Source organism: Triturus cristatus, chromosome 3_1 (assembly GCF_964204655.1).
Source record: "Triturus cristatus chromosome 3_1, aTriCri1.1, whole genome shotgun sequence".
Taxonomy (NCBI): Eukaryota; Metazoa; Chordata; class Amphibia; order Caudata; family Salamandridae; genus Triturus; species Triturus cristatus.
Window position 1 is genome coordinate 679,076,195 of NC_140583.1, and position 12,268 is coordinate 679,088,462.

General features: G+C 47.3%; 1 protein-coding gene across 2 annotated transcripts in view; it reads right to left on the minus strand.

The window, feature by feature from the left end:
• Positions 1–12,268, minus strand: part of PTDSS2 (phosphatidylserine synthase 2) — a 426,270-nt gene that overhangs the window by 234,555 nt on the left and 179,447 nt on the right. For both annotated transcript variants that reach the window (XM_085644752.1, XM_085644754.1), the window contains one exon: positions 7,111–7,224. In XM_085644752.1, coding sequence (XP_085500878.1) covers positions 7,111–7,224 — 114 coding nt within the window. The remainder of the gene's footprint in view (positions 1–7,110; positions 7,225–12,268) is intronic.

A 12,268-nucleotide genomic window follows, 5' to 3' on the forward strand; every position in this document is an offset into this window, starting at 1 on the left:
TGGGTCGGTGAGGAATCTAACTAATGTTTCTTACAGATACATCGTTACCGAAGGTAAGTAACTTGTTCATCTGAAAGAAACACGTTAGTTAGATTCCTCACCTTAGAATAGATACCCAAGTAATACCAACCCCGGTGGTGGGTCTGCGAACCAAGATCACACCAGAAAGTCCTGGAGGACAGAACAGCCAAAGAAGCCATCCCTCCGGACTTGGCTGTCTAGGCAATAATGCCTGGCAAACATGTGCAGCAAAGCCCACGTCGCCGCCTGACAGATGTCCTGCAAAGGGACTCCCCGTCCCAAAGCAGTAGTAGCCGCCGTGGCCCGAGTAGAATGGGCTCGCAGCCCAACAGGAGGGTCCTTTTTTGCTAAGGAATAACAGATTTTTATACACAAAACGACCCACCGGGAGATGGTCCGTTTGTGTACAGCTTTTACCTTCTTTGCGCCCACGTAGCCAACGGAAAGCTGGTCGTCCACTCGGAACTGTTTTGTGCGGTCCAAATAAAAGGAGAGCGCACGTTTTGGGTCCAGACGGTGGAGCCGCTTTTCCTCTTTGGAAGGATGCGGAGGCTTGTCACCTTGCCCAAGATGAAAGGGGGTCACCACTTTCGGCAGAAAGGAAGGACGAGGCCGAAGGACAACCTTGTCCGGATGAACAGATAGAAAAGGAGGCTTTGACGATAGAGCCTGGAGCTCACTCACCCGTCTAGCCGAGGTGATGGCTACCAGGAAAGCAGTCTTAAGAGTGAGAAGACGAAGAGGACAATTGTGAAGAGGCTCAAAGGGAGCGCACATCAGGAATGTTAAGACAAGATTCAAGTCCCACTGAGGCATTACAAAAGGGACAGGAGGGAACGTGTGAGTAATGCCTTTAAGAAAGCGTGACACTACAGGGGACTTGAAAAGAGAGGGCTGATCAGGAAGCCGTAAGAAGGCAGAGATGGCAGCAAGATAACCTTTCAAGGTGCCCAGGGTAGAGCCCTGCCGGGCCAAAGAAAAAAGAAAGAGGAGAACCTCAGAAAGAGGGGCGGAAAGGGGATCCACAGCCTTTGCTGTGCACCATGCCACAAACTTGTTCCACCGGCAGGCGTATACCGTCTTTGTGGAAGGACACCTGGCTGCCAGAATGACATCACAGACTTCAGGAGGCAAGTCAAATGGCATCAACTGTCGCCGCTCAATCTCCACGTGTGGAGGTGGAGGCTGGACAGGTTCGGGTCGAGGACCGTCCCCGGCTGCTGCGACAGAAGATCCTACCGAAGGGGCAGACGTATCGGAGGATCGGTCAACATACTGAGTAGCTCGGGATACCAGTACCTTCGTGCCCAATCTGGAGCCACCAAGATGACTTGGGCCCGGTTGCGCCTGATCTTCTTCAGCACTCTGGGCAGAAGTGGTATAGGCGGAAAGGCGTACAACAGACCGCAACTCCACTCGCGACGAAAAGCGTCGCCGAGCGAGTGCCGCCTTGGAAATTCCAACGTGCAGAACTGCTGACATTGCGCGTTCTCGTCGGTGGCGAATAGATCTAACCAAGGCCCTCCCAACTGCTGAAAGAGACCTTGCGCCACCTCGGAGTTCAGACGCCATTCGTGATCCATCATGCACCGGCGGCTGAGTTTGTCTGCTCTGGCGTTCAGAGAGCCCGCCAGATGTTGAACCACCAGGGTGATGCCCTGGTGTTCCAGCCATGTCCAGAGGAGCGCAGAGCCTCCTGACAAAGGGTCCATGACCCCACCCCGCCCTGTTTGTTGCAATACCACATGGCGGTGGTGTTGTCCGTGAACACCTGCACGACACTTCCCCGGACAGAGGGAAGGAAGGCTTCCAGTGCAAGTCGAATCGCTCTCAGCTCCAACAAGTTGATGTGGAGGCGAGACTCCGCCGGAGACCAGAGGCCTCTGATCTCCGCCTCTCCCATATGGCCACCCCATCCCAGAAGGGACGCATCCGTCACTACGACATGCTCCGGAAGGGGTAGGGAGAGGCTCTTGCCCATGACCCAATCGCGGTCCGTGAGCCACCACTGCAACTGCTGTGCAGTGCCCTCCGAGATCAAGACATGGTCGGACAGGTTGCCGTGATGCTGGGCCCACTGAAACTTCAGGTCCCACTGCAGAGCCCGCATGCGCCACCTGGCGTGATGCACTAGTAGGATGCAGGAGGCCATCAGCCCAAGAAGCCGCAACACTAGCCTGACCGAAACCCAGGATAGAGGCCAAAAGATGGGAACCAGGGCCTGTATATCCCGGACCCGCTGTTCCGGTGGATGAACCCGGAACTGCGCCGAATCGAGAACCGCTCCGATGAAGAGGAGCTTCTGAGAGGGGCTTCGGCACATTGATGGAAAACCCCAGCAAATGCAGGAGATCCGCCGTAGTCTGGAGGTGGGAGACGACTGTCTGGGGCGAGCCCGCCTTCAACAACCAGTCGTCGAGATAGGGGAAGACCGGAACCCCTGATCTGCGCAGATGAGCTGCGACCACCGCCATCACTTTCGTGAACACCCGAGGGGCACTGGTAAGGCCGAAGGGGAGCGCGGTGAACTGAAAGTGCTCCTGACCCACCGTGAACCGCAGGTAACGCCGGTGGGCCGGCACGACGGGGATATGGAAATATGCGTCCTGCAAGTCCAACGCTACCATCCAGTCTCCAGGGTCTAGGGCAGCTAGAACCTGAGCCAAAGTCAACATTTTGAACCGTTCCTTCCGGAGGAAGGCATTGACGTTCCTGAGGTCCAAGATAGGGCGTAGGCCTCCTTTGCCCTTCTTGGGAACCAGAAAGTAGTGGGAATAACAACCACGACCTACTTCTGGGCTCGGAACGCGCTCGACGGCCTCTTTGGCCAAGAGGGCCGAAACTTCCTCTTGCAGAAGATTCAAATGATCCTCCGAGATACGGTGGTGCTGCGGTGGCATGGCTGGAGGGGTCGTCTCGAAGGGGAGGGAGTAGCCCCTTCGGACGATTTGCAGCACCCACCTGTCCGAAGTAATGGTACGCAGTGGAGCAGGTGATGGCGAACCCGGCCTCCCACTGGCGAGGAATGGGCCTAAAGCACGGACTAGGAAGGCTTTGAGGCGGATGCTGCCAGGGTGGATGTGGACTGACCACATCGTCCTCCAGTACCGCCTCGGCGGAAACCACGTCCGCGTGCAGGCTGGTTCTGCGGCCGGTGGCTAGGCGGACGTGAGGAGGTGCCCCTTCCTTGGCCACGAAAGGAGGGAAAAGCGGAAGTTTGTGGCCGCGGGGCCGAGAGGCCCAAGGACGTGGCCGTAGCCCGGGAGTCCTTGAAGTGAGCCAGCGCACTGTCCGCTTTCTCACCAAAAAGGCGAGCGCCATCAAAAGGCATGTCCATGAGTGTGCTCTGGACATCCCCTGAAAAGGACGTGGACCGCAGCCAGGCGTGACGTCGAAGCGCCACCGTGGTAGAAATCGCCCTACCCAGCGAGTCCGTAGTGTCGAGTCCACATCGGATTGCATGGCGCGCTGCATCTCTCCCATCGGCCAGAGCCGAGGAAAGCCGCGCCCGGGCCTCCTCCGGGCACAGTGGCAGCACGTCCTCCACCGTATCCCACAGAGAGTGGGAATAACGGTCCAAGAGACAGGCGGTGTTTAAAGACCGCAGGCCCAAACTGAGCGAGGAGAACAGCTTCTTACCGAACTGTTCCAGTCTCTTGGAATCCCGGTCCGGAGGAGCGGACGGGAAGGAGGATTGGGAGGTAGAGGCCTGGATAACCAGACTCTCGGGGTGGGGTGTTGGGACAGAAAACTGGGGTCGCCCGGAGCAGGGCGGTGGCGCCTGGCAACGTTCCTATCCACAGGAGGGACTGTGGAGGGCTTGGATCAGGTGCCCTGCAGAACGTCAGTGAGGGCCTCATTGAATTGCAGCAGAGGCTCAGTGGAGCATGCGGCAGACTGAAGCACCTCAGTGAGGATGTTAGTCCTCACAGCCACGGCAGGCAGCTCAAGCCCGAGGGCCGCGGCCGCCTTGCGCAGCACCACAGAAAAAGCTGCACCCTCCTCCGAAGCCACAGTCGGAGGAGAGATGAATCCAGTGTCCGGTGAGGTATCCAATCCACTGGCCTCCCCCAGTTCATCTGCCCAGTCCTGAGAAAGTTGCCCCTGAAGGGCCATAGGGTCCTCAGATCCCTCCCATTCACCCCCGTCATCCGATTCCTGGTAAACAGGAGGAATGATCGGAGCCGGTCGATAGACAATATGTGTCTTTAGCGGCATCGGATGCGGCGTCGGGCGGCGCCGCATCGGCACCGGACAGGGGCTGAACCGGGGATCGACGTCGACCGGAGTCGCGTCGGGGTGGTACCGGTGTCGGCGCCGGCGGAGGAGGCGTGACGAGGTCGACCGGCGTCGACGGGGGCCCAGGCTCGGGCCCCTCGGGGACCTGTGGCGTCGGGGCTGGAGCCTCCAACGGCTCCGGGACCGGAGCCGCCGGCACGTGAGGTCACCCAGTCGAGTCCGCGGGGCCCGAAGGCGCGCCAGCGGGCGTCGACCGCGGGGCCAGGCTCCTCATGGCCGAGAGGAAGGCACTGACCTCCGCCGGCGTCGCGTCAGTCCCTCGGACCGGCGGGTATGGGGACGCGCGGAGCCGCGGGGGTGGAACCACCCGGACCCTCGGCCGAGTCGCGCGACCGGCGAGGGGAGGGGAGTCTGAAGAGCGGTGTCGCCTCTTGGACTTCTTGGAGTGCTTCGACTTACCCGAAGACTTCGAGCCAGACGAGCGACGATGTCGAGTGCGGCTCCGCGACCGATCCTTGGACCTCCTCCTGGACCGGGATCGAGAGGGGCGCGGAGCCGAGTGGCGAAGCTTGCGGGACCGCTCCCGCCTAGCTATCGAAGTCCGTGCCATACAATCGGAGCACGACTCCGCATCGTGGTCGAGGCCCAAGCAGTACAGCCACCGGCGGTGATGATCGGTCACCGACATCAGTCGGTGACAGTCGTCGCAGGCCTTGAAACCAGGCATCCTACCGGCACCAGAGTCGAGAAGTGACCAAAAAGAGTCGAAAAAGTTAGTCAAAAATTGACTAAAGGGGTAGCTCTCCCGGATCGGCGCTTACTGGCGCGGAAAAAAGAAGAACTGACGTCAGCGCGCAAGGGCGGCGTCTAAGTACTCCGATGACGCATTCCGGCGCACGACGCCAACGACGGACGCGGAGCCGCAGACGACGCCTAGCGACGCGCAAGGGGTATTGCTGCAAAAATCTTCCGGATCCAGTCTGACGCCTGGGGATATTCTAAGGTGAGGAATCTAACTAACTAGTTTCTTTCAGATATTTATCAATTTTAAGCATATCAAAATATGGACTGTGTATTTCTCCAAGTGTGCCATTGCCCTACCACAAACCACTGTTTGGTCAGAAAAATCCATCAACTGTCAGGTCAAGTAACAGGAAGATGAGTTAAAAAAGTTATGTTTCCCATTTTAACACACATAAGAAGATTTTGAGATTGCTTCATAAAAAAACATTGAAGGGTATTACACAACACTTGGAATGAAAGTGCCACTTTAGTAAAGGCAGTGCATTATCTTATTTTGGTGTAAATTTGTTTGACAAATCTGTGACACAAATGCGGTCTCAAACTTAGACAGGCTGTCAATCAAACTTGGGAAGACCAAGAGGACTAGACCATTAATCCATGACCTGTTTTGCAAACCACTCTCAGACCAAAATTTCAAAAAATAATTATATCGCAAAGCCGAATCTCCTGTTGTTTATTTTGTGTCGATTAACCCAAAGCTGGGTTTTCAGACACAAAGCTCTCTGATTAGCTGACTGCAAGTTAAACAAAAATGTTGTGGCCGCCATTACAGAAATCTATTGAGTTAGCCTGTAAAAAAATAAAAATAAGTAGCCATAAGGGAGGAGGAGCATTGCCTCCTGGGACCCCTTGCCTGCAAGAAGGTCTCCATGAGGGTTTGGTGGGTGACCCACTTAAAGTTAAAATTAAAAAAATATACAAGTTTAGTGTTTATGGATCCAGAGGATAAGTTTGCAGCCCAATTGCATGTCACCACCCTGAACTCTGCAGATGCATTTCAAGGGTCAGCAAACCACCGACCTCCCCTGCTGTTCACAAACCCAAGACATAAGCTAAAACCTGTGGCCAACCCATATGTGGAAGGGGGTAAGGAGGTGCACTTCTCTACAGGATAAAAAAAATACTAGCTGCTCCCATCACCCAAAGTGATACATAACCTTGTAATCCAGAGTTTATGCTCGGGCTGGATTGTTCCCATGAGGAACAGGATCAAGACCGATTTGCATATGACTGGGTCCAAACTGGGGTGGCATAGTGAGCAAAAGAAAGATGGATTAAATCCAGATCTGTGACAAGGGTGAGTGTGTCAAATGTTTCACCACTCAGTCTATCATCTTGTTGTGCTAACCAATACTTTATGGACAGCACTAATCAAAAACATTCAAGAACCAAATTTGGGCTTTCTTCAGGCATTTAATAACATTATATACCGAACAATCACACCATTGTTGCAATACCATCCATAAGAGGTGTACTTTAACAGCACATGCTAGACTACAGCCTATAACCACATGCATGAATATGGCACCAAATACACACAGTTGTCAAAGTACTGCCAAATAAATTGCACTGCTATCCACTACAAAATTATACATCATAGAAACATAAAAAATAAACTCGTTTAAACAGAACACTTACAGCACAGCACTTTAAAACAACAACCTAGGTTGAAAAACATACATCAAAACAACTATGCTGTTGCTGAAAAATGAAGAACTGGCCATCCCATACCGAACTGTCAGAAAAACAGAAAAGTCCATCTGGCACACTCCCATATACACATAAAACACCACCAGATCTTCCTAGATGAAGCTAACTGTCCTGTATACTGACAACTCTGAAAACCACACACAATTGAAAAAATTATTTTCTCTGGTTCGACACAAAAGGGAAACATTAGTTACAGTGCCTCAACAATTTTCAAACCACTATGGAAACACCAACATAACTTAATAACATTAAGCCTTTTATCTTAGAGTATATTATCAGAGCATTCACTGTCAGCATACTAAAAAATATGACAGGTTTCCATAACGCAGTACTTACGTGATCCCACCAACATTCACTAAAGTTTGGTAGCTGATGTTCCAGACTATATTCAAGGAACTCAAACATCACACTGATGATCATGCACATCCACCAGTCTCGAATCACCAATGTCTGGAGAGGTAAAGCAAAAATGTGTCACGAACAAAATACATTTCTGGAGACATTAGATCATTATTATCTCTCTTTTTCATGGACTGCAATTCAACAGTGCATATAATCATACATATTAGTCATAGTGAAGAAATGCACAATTATAAAATATTATATTAGTCATCACTGATGTTTTTTTCACAGAGCTGCGTTTAAGATGCTCATATTATATCTTATACTGACGGGCCTCAAACTCCAACTCCATTACATATAATCAAATGTTGTCCCATCAACAGCTGCAAGCTAGTCACGACCTGCACCCCTGATTCTCTTGCAGAAAAGAGCACCTTATCTGGTGGCTCTCAACACACCCGGAGATAGGACACCATCAGACAGCAGACACAGAAAAAAGAAACAAAACAAGGCAGCAGACATTTTCCATGTACGATCCCAGGATCTGGAACAACATCCCCTGTATGGTCCTGGACTGCACCAACACTGTCCCAATTAAAGAAGTTGTTTAAGATTCCCCTCTTTAAAGAACACGCCACCAGAACGCATTAACCAGCCACAACCCAGAAATCTCTTATCACTATCTGCTTGAGCTTATTTTTGGCCCTTTATAGTGCTCCCGAACTGTTTGGCTAGATTCTCACTATTGAAATACCATATACATTTCTGGCTATGACCGGAACAAGTGTAGAGTTCTGCAATTCCATCTACCCATGTTTGAAGTACACCCTTCTGCATCATCTCTAAATCCTTTAGAATGAAGCAGCACACCTGTTTTTCGTTGCTACTCACAGAGGTCATACACAGAATCTGTTAAGCACCCTACATTGGCTGCCAATAGATCATCGCATTGCCTTTAAAGTGGCATCTCTTTTCCATAAATTCTTCTATGACAAGCTGCCACTCTTCCTGGGCAATAGACTTTCCAAATACTACGCTCCTTAAGCTCTACACTCTTCATAGAAAACGTCTCCCAAAATTCCTCACTTCATATGTGCCAGACTGCTAGGCTGTGCCTTCGCAGTCATGGCACCATCTCTTTGGTACAGAATTCTTCTTGAACTTTATTAATACCCGCTCATTTAGTCTTCAGAAATAAAATAAAAACCTATTTGTTTAGCTGCTAATGTGTAGTGCACAGCCTTTAGTAGTGACATTCCACCAATGAGAGACTTTTTCGATTGTGACAGATTGATTTAGAAATTTTCATTACCATTATAAATTTGTATTCGGATTAAAATATACAAATCCATAAAATCTTACGCAATTAAAATGTATTTAAAATTAATACAATTATACACAAGAACACAAAATTACACAGTGCCGGAGCACAACTTCCTATTTAAAGTTATATATTAGGTTAATGTAACTTTATCTTTGTCATTATCACTAACATTTCCTAATCAGTCCATAGTGGCTATGTCACAACACTTTACAAAACTAAGCAGAAAAGAGTGCATAAATTATGCTGTCATTTTAAAGCACTGTGCTTCTGCCAGCTGATGCCAATACATTTAGAGACTTACACTACTGTTGTCTCTTGTGATTCTGCACGTTAACAATGCATTACCCAACAATCTATGAGCGCTGCCCTTAAGGATAGGACCGAGCTACGAGATCCTCTTTAAAACCAGTAAAGGACGTACCAGACTGCTCCTTTGTTTTCTTTTTGCCATACAAAATGGGTTATTTTCTGAATTTACGCAACTATTTCACCATTTGCATAAAATGCTGCCATAGGCAAAATCCCTAACCTGAAATTATTGTAAAAATTTAAGGAAGTAGAAGGAACCAATCACATCAAAGGAAAATTACCTTCCTTCATACAACTTAAACTCCAGGTATGCAGAAGTTATTCTTTCACCAACAACTTCCGCTCATCCAACTGGTTTTAATTTGAGTTAGTAATTTTCAATGTTGGTTAGTATTTTCTTTAAACACTAGCTTGGCATTAGATGGCAGTGCCTCTGAATTACTCGAATAATTTACCAGGACCAATTTGATCAGCGTTTTTTAATATTTAAAAACCAGGAAACAGAAATTGCAACTAGTAACTCCAATACGTAGATAACGACTTCTTTTGTTTTTGTGCTTGGTTAGTTGAATGCAAAGGCTATATCTCGCCTCTGCAGAGAGGTGCCTTGAATCTACGCCGCCTTGCTTAGTTAGGTAAACATTGCTGTAGTATAGAATATATGTACTTGAATTTCTTCCTGTGTTGGGAAAGACAAAAAGTGAGTGCTCAATATCAGATAGATAACTGTCAATGTTAATGAGACCACAAACCATGCATGATATGATTCAGAACATGGGCACCTCACCACATCAAAGATAGTTTTGGTATTATGTTTAAATGAGGAATCAGAAGATGAGAGGGTTGACCGGTCATCAACTTGTTTATCCTGGTGCAGCATTGCACTAGGCATGCAGTGTTTGGGTTACAATTACCTTGTTGGATAATGTTCTATAATACGGACTCCTGAGGCACCAGTGAAGCATTCTCCTTCGTAACCTGGAGTGAAGAATCAGGTAAATGAACACCGCAATATTAGTCCTGCCAAAAGCAGGAATTGAACTGCTTGAACACTCTCTGCGGGTTGAAACACCGAATCATACCCAACATTTCTGCTACTCTCACTTGTGTTAATCACTTCTCCAGTGAATTATTAGTAATGCAGTGGTATCAACAACACTGTCAACAGTCTTAGGTCCAATAGAAGGGCACACATCCTGCTTTCAGAAGACAATCGTATAGGTATGGATAAAAATCAATCCTGTTCTTACCTGAATGAGGCCCACCACTTTTACCACCTTGGCCCAATAACCTTGGTACAAAAATCAGTCCTAAAAAGGTGTCTGCGTTTAGGCTATCACTGGAATTCCCAAATATGCAGCCAGATGCTCCAACAAGACCATTGGTACTGAAGATCCAGGGCATGAAATGTCGATAGTAAAGTCAATAATATTGTTCTCTTGCTTTTCTTTAAAAATTATTATCCTCCTTTCTTTTTAGGACCCAGGAAGTACATTGGTGTATAACAACATTGCCATTTGTTGTGAAGTGGGTCCCTCAAGAGTGTTCCTTCAGTCAGGAGTATTAGTACTTATTCTGCCAAGAACATTTCAGTGTGAGCTGAACATGAGTAGACATACCACTTGGCCCGTTACTTATCTGTAATGCTAGACCTCCTTCAAGGTAATCTACATTGAAATCATAGTCACTAAATAGTCTGGCCCAAACAAGGGATTGAGGAGCACTAAAATATTTGACAAAGTTCTTTAAAAAAGCATTTTTTCAAAGCCAGAAATATAATGTTGTCCAGTGAGGAGTGGCCAACACCGGAGGGTTGTTTGCCCTTGGGCAATGAGCTCCGTCACAGACTTCCTCCTGCGTACTCCCAAGACTTACAAAAGGGGATAATTCGTACCTAACCAGAAGTCTAAATCCAAGCAGGACTGCATTTTGCCACACAATTTATTGACTTGCATCTTATTAGAAAAAAGGGGTTACAACCACTTAAATGCAAATCCTTGAGGACATAGTTGGTGCCAAGATCAAGTCTAACCCATTTACTTAGCTGTAACCAAGAAGCTCTGACAGGATTCAAAAAAAGATGATACGGTTTTCCAATGCATCTCAATTTAACAACAAAATAGAAAACAATTAAGCCTAACAGCCAATTGGAGTCATATCCATCAAAACAGCTTTTACTTGCAACTACAGACATTCAAACCACAGACGTAAACTCAGAAACTCCAATTGAGATCAGCTTGAGTCGTTCCAAAAATGCACAAATGCTGCCATCAAGTTATTCATGAAGAGCTTCAGCACAAATTGCTTTAAAAAAAGACTTAGTGACCGACTTGGAGATGTTCAAGCATAATAAAAGAACTAAAATAGGTTCTAGACTTAGATTAGCGTATGGCAATATTTTTCATAGAAAATGCGGAGACTAAGAAAATGATGAAGCCTGGGCATACCACAAGCACAAAGAAGTGCACAAAATACCTAAATCACAGTTTTACCTTTGTGGCTAACAGCAATATTGAGCACATTTTGTTTCTCATTTCATGAAAGGGTAAGAGTGACTGAGATCATTCAGCGGCACCAATGAGACCGAACGCAATGTTTGAATAACATATACATCTGTGCAGTCTGTCTTCCCTAATAAAAGTCTTTTTGCTAAAAAGACATACTTACTATTACATTTGGCTAGAATTTAAAATTGAGCGGTTAATGTGTGGTTAAAATTAATTTACTTTTAAGGCACACCTTTGCAGCTTAAGAACATGTGTTAACCTCATTATTTTAAGAACTCCTGAACAACGTGGTCGCTTCAGCCTAATCTCCAAGACAGCTGGTAAGCGAAGCATCCAGGCAAGAAATCTCTGAAAGCATACTAAAAATTCTCATTTATACAAATAAGTATTCATTGTGTCATGGATTGATTTATGTTCATGTGGCACATAGCTATAAATTGATCAACCCTGGTCGCCCATAACCAGCTTTCGAACTGTAGCTGCCTAGTCTAAAAAAAAAAAAAAAAAACACAAATGACAGGAATAAGAGTGTTACGTGGAGGAAAATTAATTAGTAGATTTTGCCTTTTCAACATCAATAGGCCCGGGGGAATGTAAGAGACAAGCTCTGTAATTCAGGAGGGGACTCCACCTTCCAAGAAGGATGAGAGATTATTCCTGACCACAAGCTGAGCTTTTTATAAGGTCTCACTTATCTACAGTTGCAACTCTGTGAAACAGTACTCATACTAGCCACATAGCTACTGAAAACACTCTTAAGCTACTACAGCAGAAACATTATAGTTTGAATGAATGTTTAACAAAGGTTATAAAGCATATCTCAATACCACCAGGTAGGTTTTCAGTTACAGGTTATGCCCACGATAAAGCAAGGTTGTTGGAACATGCATGAAATCAAGCATTCACAAAGAGACACAAATAGAGAGTTGAACAATTACTTTAGTTGCCTTCAAATAGTATAGAGGACCTTAGCAATAAAAAAAAACTGAAAACAAACAATGAAAAAAATAGG